The 8488-nt window shown below is 34.0% G+C and overlaps 1 protein-coding gene across 1 annotated transcript in view; it reads left to right on the top strand.

Moving 5' to 3' along the window:
* Positions 1–2328: 2328 nt before the first annotated feature.
* Positions 2329–8488, top strand: part of LOC137656387 (uncharacterized) — a 10154-nt gene continuing 3994 nt past the window's right edge. Inside the window, exons 1-3 of the mRNA XM_068390562.1 lie at positions 2329–2334; positions 4763–4898; positions 5967–6100. Coding sequence (XP_068246663.1) covers positions 2329–2334; positions 4763–4898; positions 5967–6100 — 276 coding nt within the window. The remainder of the gene's footprint in view (positions 2335–4762; positions 4899–5966; positions 6101–8488) is intronic.

The following is an 8488-nucleotide window of genomic DNA, read 5'->3' as shown; positions in this document are numbered from 1 at the left end:
AACAGCATCTTGGCCCGAACTGCATACTAAAACAGCCCTTCGGGGTAATATTGAAGGACCCTCTAAGAAAATTCATTATGCCTTCAAACCTGAAATGGCTGTATCCAGAACAAGAGGGGGGGGGGGCTGGTCATTTTTCATCTCCTCTCCTCTTCTTCATTCTAAGATCTTGTGGTTTTCTTAACTCCATGAGGTAGATTTTACATTTTCCTTCTTTATTTCAAGTTGTTTATTTACTTATTTATTTGTTTATTTATTCAGTTATTTGTTTATTTATTCTACATACTAGAAATCACCGCAGATTTTCCTTAAGATAATTCGCCTAACTTCTTCTATTTTTTTTTTTTATGTTGTCACAGCAACTTTGGTGGAGTCTTTTCGGGCCCCCAAGTTGAAAACTTCGGAAGTAATGGGAAAATGTCAACACTTCATAAAGATGGCGAGATGAGAGAGAGAGAGAGAGAGAGAGAGAGAGAGAGAGAGAGAGAGAGAGAGAGAGAGAGAGAGAGAGAGGTCTCGTTCATTTTTAAACCGCAACATGGTGCAAATATTTTCCAGAACCTAATGAACAATTTAGAATGTTTACAGGAAAACACGGGAAAATGAATAATGTGATAAAGATTATGAACAAAGTAGAATAGAATTAAAATTATTTAATTAATTAAATAAATAAATAATTAAATACATAGATAATTAGATAATTAAATAATTAAACAACTACATAATTAGATAATTAAATCACTAAAATAATTTAAAACAATTCAAATAATTAAAATAAAAAAAAAATCGTTTCAGTTCGATGTTTGAAAAGTTAAACATGGTAGGCCTACTGGATTATCGCTTACGGTGTGCCATGTCTGGCGTGCTGTATACGGTAACAAAAGTGCTATATGGTTTTCAATATTTATTCCTTCTTTTTAGACACTTTCAATAAACTGTTTAGCTTCTTTAACTTTAATCTGTTTTTTAAATTTCAGCTAAAAAAAAAAAGTTTGACAGTGGTGTTTGAGAGTAAGAAATGAATAATAATAATAATAATAATAATAATAATAATAATAATAATAATAATAATAATAAAAATAATAATAATAGAGCAGATATAGGAATTAGGGTCATAAGCCATGTGTTAATAATAATAATAATAATAATAATAAAAATAATAATAATAATAATAATAATAATAATAATAATAATAATAATAATAATAATAATAATAACAATAATAATAATAATAATAATAATAATAATAATAATAATAATAATAATAATAATCAGATATAGAAATTAGGACCATAAGCCCCGTTGCTGATAATAATAATAATAATAATAATAATAATAATAATAATAATAATAATAATAATAATAATAATATTAATAATAATAATATAGGAATTAGGGTCATAAGCCATGTGTTAATAATAATAATAATAATAATAATAATAATAATAAAAATAATAATAATAATAATAAAAATAATAATAATAATAATAATAATATTAATAATAATAATATAGGAATTAGGGTCATAAGCCATGTGTTAATAATAATAATAATAATAATAATAATAATAATAATAATAATAATAATAATAATAATAAAAATAATAATAATAATAATAATAATATTAATAATAATAATATAGGAATTAGGGTCATAAGCCATGTGTTAATAATAATAATAATAATAATAATAATAATAATAAAAATAATAATAATAATAATAATAATATTAATAATAATAATATAGGAATTAGGGTCATAAGCCATGTGTTAATAATAATAATAATAATAATAATAATAATAATAATAATAATATTAATAATAATAATATAGGAATTAGGGTCATAAGCCATGTGTTAATAATAATAATAATAATAATAATAATAATAATAAAAATAATAATAATAATAATAATAATATTAATAATAATAATATAGGAATTAGGGTCATAAGCCATGTGTTAATAATAATAATAATAATAATAATAATAATAATAATAATAATAATAATAATAATAATAATAATAATAATAAAAATAATAATAATAATAATAATAATATTAATAATAATAATATAGGAATTAGGGTCATAAGCCATGTGTTAATAATAATAATAATAATAATAATAATAATAATAATAATAATAATAATAATAATAATAATAATAATAATAAATATATGAATTAGAGACATAAATCCTGACACTGGGGCCATGAAGTCCATTCAGCAAAATGGAAGACTATAATCACGAAAGGAAGTAAAGTCGATTGTTAAAGAATATCAATAATAATAATTAGCGTAGGCCTACTATCAACAAACAAATCCTCATAATGCGGGTAATAAAAACAACGGGACCTGATTTAACGAAGCCTCACAAAAAATCATTTTGATTTCCATTTCATTAGCAATGCAAACCTTATTATTTTAATGAGGTGTGATTTCCCATTACCCCCTACCAACCCCTCCCCGTTCCCCGGGGGCAATTATTAATTACAATTGTCGATTTGTTTGTTTTTTATTCTTAATTGATTCTTTTTCTTGTGTGAAATGGGAGGAATGATATTCAAAAACTCAAATATCTTTTTTGGTGTTGGTAATGTTTTTGTAATTATTTTATTTTGATTTTCATTACTTCTTATATCGTTTATTTATTTCCTTATTTCATTTCCTCACTGGGCTATTTTTCCCTGTTGGAGCCCTTGGGCTTATAGTATCTTGCTTTTCCAACTTTTCATTACTTCTTATATCGTTTATTTCCTTATTTCCTTTCCTCACTGGGCTATTTATCCCTGTTGGAGCCCTTGGGCTCATAGCATCTTGCTTTTCCAACTAGGGTTGTAGCTTAGCTATTAATAATAATAATAATAATAATAATAATAATAATAGGGCACTCAGTAGAACGCACACCTCCACCACAACAGTTTATTTCTCGACCTTGTCCTTGACCTTTGACCTTTGACTTTCAAAATTTAATCACTTCCACGTCTCAGCACAAGAATTAATCCCTGAATGTTTCACTACTCTATGAGTAAAATTGTGGCCAGGAAGTTATACACAAACAAACAGACAAACAGTGCCGAAAACATAACCTCCCCTCAACTTCGTTGGCGGAGGTAAATAGGCGTTCCCAGTTTCCGACAAATTGATTGATAAGAGAAACGTAAGTGAAAAAGAAAATGAATGATGCATATAAGTTTCATTGAATGGTAAATCATTATTCATGACAGATACGTACACCCATTTCATTGCGTGTCACGTTATTGTCCTGATCTCTTGCTTGAGGGTACACTCGGGCACACTATTCTAACTTGTTTCGCTTCCTCTGGTTATTTTGAAGTTTTGATAGTTTATATATGAAAGATTTAATGTTATTGTTGTTCTTAAACTTCTTGTAGTTTTTCCTTATTTCCTTTCCTCACTAGGCTATTTTCCCTGTTGGAGCCCTTGGGTTTATAGCATCCTACTTTTCCAAGTAGGGTTATAACTTAGCAAATAATAATAATAATAATAATAATAATAATAATAATAATAATAACAAGGCTATTCTCGAAAGCGTAACTTCAGAATAAAAGAGAGTATAAACGAATTAAAACCATCTGTATATTTTGCAAGAAATGCAATACACTATTCCCGAACGTAGGGATTTTATCTCTAAAAAAAAAAAAGAGAAAGCATTTTACGTAGCAATTAACAGTACCGAGGGAAAGACCATTTAAAAAACTTTCATACCCCACCGTTTTTTTGGAAGCAATCGCAACTAAATTCACTAGGGGGTCATCTTGAATAAAACGCTCTTTGGGCCTGTAGGCTATAGTGAAAAAATAGCATATTCTTTTTCTAGGCTTCTTTGTTTACTTTGTGATTTCACCGTGTGTTCATACATCTCAGAATTAAGTACAGTTTAAAAGTTTAAAGCCGGCTCATGAATGGCAGAGGCAAAGGACAGTGATACTGCCCTAGCTAGCAGGACAATGCCCTAGGTAGCAGTACAATTCCCTAGCTAGCAGTACAATGTCCTAGTTAGCAGTAGAATGCCCTAACTAACAGGATAATGCCCTAGCTAGCAGGACAATGCCCTATCTAGCAGTACAATTCCCTAGCTAGCAGTACAATGCCCTAGGTAGCAGGACAATGACCTAGCTAACCGTACAATGCCCTAGCTAGCAGGACAATTCCCTAGCTAGCAGTACAATGCCCTAGCTAGCAGGACAATGCCCTAGCTAGAAGTACAATGCCCTAGCTAGCAGCACAATGCCCTAGCTAGCAGGACAATGCCCTAGCTAGAAGTACAATGCCCTAGCTAGCAGTACAATGCCTTAGAAACTGGCCATATATGCAGTTGATCAGCACCCAAGCTCCCTCTCCACCCAAGCTAGGACCAAGGGGGGCTAGGCAATGGCTTCTGATGATTCAGCAGGTAGATCTACAGGCGACCTTAAACACCCCATTCTTAGCTCACAAGGATGGTGAGGTTGTAGACACTACAAGACACTACCGAACTTAAACGGGATTCGAACCCCAGTGCGGCGATTGCCAAGCAGGGACGCGCACCCTGCCATACCCTTACTGCGTGGCTACATCCTGTGAGTAGCCCAGCCCACCACTTCTACCTACTCTTACGCTATCTGTTTGGTTACTGGCTGCGTAGTAAGGGTGTCACCAGGTAAAATTAAAAGCAAAGACCGTGATTGACAAGTTCATACAGCTAACGCCACCCTCTATTTCTCCCGATTAAAATACCCTCTTTACACCTATCCTTCGCAGGTGGATCTGTCGGGGCGCGAAGTGGTCGTCCTGAGGAACGTCTCCAAGGACACGGCCGGGCAGTACAAATGCGAGGTCTTGGCGGATTACCCAAGCTTCGAGAAGGACTCCGAAATCACTGACATGGAAGTCATAGGTAAGAGATAACGGAAGGAGAGGTCTCTTCCTACTCATCCTGATTTAATTTTATTGTCTTGAAGGCAAAGTAGAACCCGACCACGTTCTCTTTCTCTCACCAGTAACGATAATTTTTACCTACGATCACAAGTACCAAAACATCCCTTTGTCTTTCTTTAACCAGTAACGATAGTTTTTACCAACGATCACAAGTACCAAAATATCCCCTGGTCTTTCTCTCATCAGTAACGATAGTTTTTACCAACAATCACAAGTACCAAAACATTCCTTTGTCTTTCTTTTACCAGTAACAATAGTTTTTACCGACGATCACAAGTACCAAAACATTCCTTTATCTTTCTTTTACCAGTAATGATACTTTTTACCAACGATCACAAGTAGCAAAACATCCCTTTGTCTTTCTTTTACCAGTAACGATAGTTTTTACCCATGATCACAAGGACCAAAACTTCCCTTTGTCTTTCTCTCAACAATAACGATAGTTTTTAGCTACGATCACAAGTACCAAAACATCCCTTTATCTTTCTTTTACTAGTAACGATACGTTTTACCAACGATCACAAGTACCAAAACATCCCTTTGTCCTTCTCTACCATTCTTCTTTTCTCCTTTGGTTTCTCCCATCCACAGGTCGCCACAAAAGAGGATAATCTGTCTCCATTTACTTCTCTCTCTTATTGAATCCATAAATCTCGTCTGAGGCCTTCCTCTTCTCCTACCTAGTGGCTCCATACTTAGCCTCCTTCTCCCGGCATACTCTTCATCCCTTCTCTTCATGTGCCCAAACCATCTTAGCCTTGCTTCCCTTGCTTTCTTTCCAACCTGATTAACATGTACAATTCCTCTAATGTGAGAACTTCAACATTTTCCTCTCTACAACTTCCATCTCTGAGTCTCGCTTCATGGGTAAAGGCACCATCTCCAAACTATTCAGCATAGCTGATCTTACGACAACTGTATATGCCTTCCCTTTCAGACTTGCTGATATCCCTTTGTCGCACACCACACATGATACTCTTCTCCAGCCATTCCACCCAGTAATGATAGTTTTTCCTCCTTATCACAGAAGTACCAAAACATCCGCCGAGCATATCAGTCAGGAGGATCCACTGGACCCCTAATGAAACTTTAATGGCCAATTGCACAACCCAAGACGTCACGCCACCTCCGGAATTGCTATGGTACATCAATGGAGACAAGGTATGAATGAGTTCATCTTTCTGGTTTTGAACATGATATAAGGAGGATCATAGTGGTAGCCTAGCAAAAACATCCAAGGATCGCAATCTGAGTTCCATGTTCAAAGCGCGCTCTAGTCGATAATTTTCAGTACTGAACACAACCTTACCATACCATGTCTGCTCATAGAGTTTTTTTTTTTATTTAGTTTGTACCTGATCACCTATGTGTCCCAAAGAAGTTGTTTAGAATGTTATGATGATGTACAAAAGAACAAGGACAAAAGTAATAACAGCATTTGGAGAAACAAAAACCTTAGAAATCAGCATCATTTGTGCTGGTCATGGGCGTGTTGAGTGAAGAGATCAGAAATGAAGAATTGTGGGAATTTCTATATGTGGATGATTTGGTGATTACTGCTGAAAATGAGGATGACTTACAGAGAAGGGTTGTAGAGTAGCAAGAGACTTTGGAGAGGGCTGGCTTGAGAGTAAATGTAGCTAAAGCCCTGTCCACACACGCGAGCACGCCCGACTGGCAAACAGTGATACCAGACCACAATAGGTAGTAAGAATGAGGGTTAATAACGTCAGAAGCGGGAAAACCACAGACAGGGATCTGGCATCATACAGTGTTGCCAGATCCCTGCCTTTAGTTTTCCCGCTTCTGACGCCATCAACCCTCGTTTTCACTAACTATTGTGGCCTGGTATCGCTGTTTGCCCGTCGGGCATGCTCAACCGTGTGGACAGGGCTTTAGACTGAATCTATGGTGAGCAGTAAGGAAGGTAAGGAAAAGATAGCCATAGATGAAAATAGAGGCTCAGTTATAATACGTGGAACAGTTTAGTTAATTAGGATCTACTGAAAGTCAGGAGGGAGGAAATGAGGCTGACATTGAGAATAGGATAAAAACAGCTTAGGGGAAGTGGAGGGCGGTAGCAGGAGTGGTATGTGATAAGAAAATACCAATCAAGCTAAAAGTTGAGATCTATAGAACAGTAAATAAGACCAGTGTTAATGTATGGATCGAATGCCAGTGTTGAGGTTGATTTTGGGAATATCACTGCTTGAAAGATTAGGAAATGGGGAAATGAGAAGAATGGCGGGTGTAGTAAAGAATACAGAGGTGATGAGTGTCAAGACTGAGAGGGTCTTAACACCTGTTGAGGATGGATGGTGGGGAAGGAGTGAGGAAGGCTTAGGAGGAAACTCTTAGGGAGGGGAAGATCTAGAGGGAGGTAGGGAATTAAATGCCGAGATAAGATGAAGGATATGAAGATAAGAGGTTTGATGGAAGAGGATGCCTTTGATAGAAGGCATTGGAGAGGGTGCATCTGGCAACCGACCCCTTAATGGTGGAAAAACAGATGAGTGAATGCTAAACATCACTGAATGTTTCTCAGATATTACAAACTGGAACGATAAGGTGGTTTTTCAAAATACTAAACAAAATTTCATTTCAGTTTACCTTAACCACAACCTGTTTAGTTTGACGAAATGCTTTCTACTCTGAATATTGATCTACCATTTTGGATAAATGAATTACCAGAAATTCACTTGTCTTCGTAATTTCTGACCACTTCCAAAATATTAATGATAACGAAAAATTTTTTGAAACACTCAAAATTAGAGAAGATAAATGAATAAACGAATTAAAAAAAGGCCATATCTTAAAATCCTTGTTGCAAATCAAAATGTTTTTGCTTGTGAGTTTCAAATTAGAAGCAAAAATAAACCACTAAAGCAAGCCTGAAATCATGTTAACTTTACCTTTTGACAAAACACCTTTTTTTTTTTTCAAAATAAAGCCAAAAATTACCACAATTTTGTCCTCACGAGTTTGAAATTAGAAGCAAAAATTACCTAATTTAAAAAAAAGACTGAAATTGTTAACTTTACCTTTTGACAAAACAACTCAATTTTTTTCCTAAGCTACAATCAAAACTCATGAGTTTTCAAATTAGAAGCAAAAAAATATATAAAAGCAACCTTGAAATCATCTTAACTATTTTTAGACAAAACAACTCATTTCTCCTAAGCTTCATTCAAAACAAAGCCAAAAATGACAAAAATGTTCTCCTCGTGAGTTTCAAATTATAAGTAAAAAAAGCCAAACCCAAAAATGCCAACAATTTTGTCCTCATGAGTTTCAAATTAGAAGCAAAAATTAGCTTATTAAAGCTAGCCTGAAATTAACAACTTCTTTCTCCTGAGCTACATTAAAGCAAGCCTGAAATCATGTTAACTATTTTTTGACAAAACTATTTAATTTTCCTAATCTACATTCAAAACAAATCCAAAAATGACAGCAATTTTCTCCTCGTGAGTTTCAAATTATACAGGAAGTAAAAAATATGCCATTAAAGAAAGCCTGAAATCATGTTAACTGATTTTTGAAAAACTATTA

Source organism: Palaemon carinicauda, chromosome 17, assembly GCF_036898095.1.
Source record: "Palaemon carinicauda isolate YSFRI2023 chromosome 17, ASM3689809v2, whole genome shotgun sequence".
Classification (NCBI taxonomy): domain Eukaryota; kingdom Metazoa; phylum Arthropoda; class Malacostraca; order Decapoda; family Palaemonidae; genus Palaemon; species Palaemon carinicauda.
Note: the sequence above shows the minus strand (reverse complement) of the source record. Positions and strands in the feature narration are given on the sequence as shown.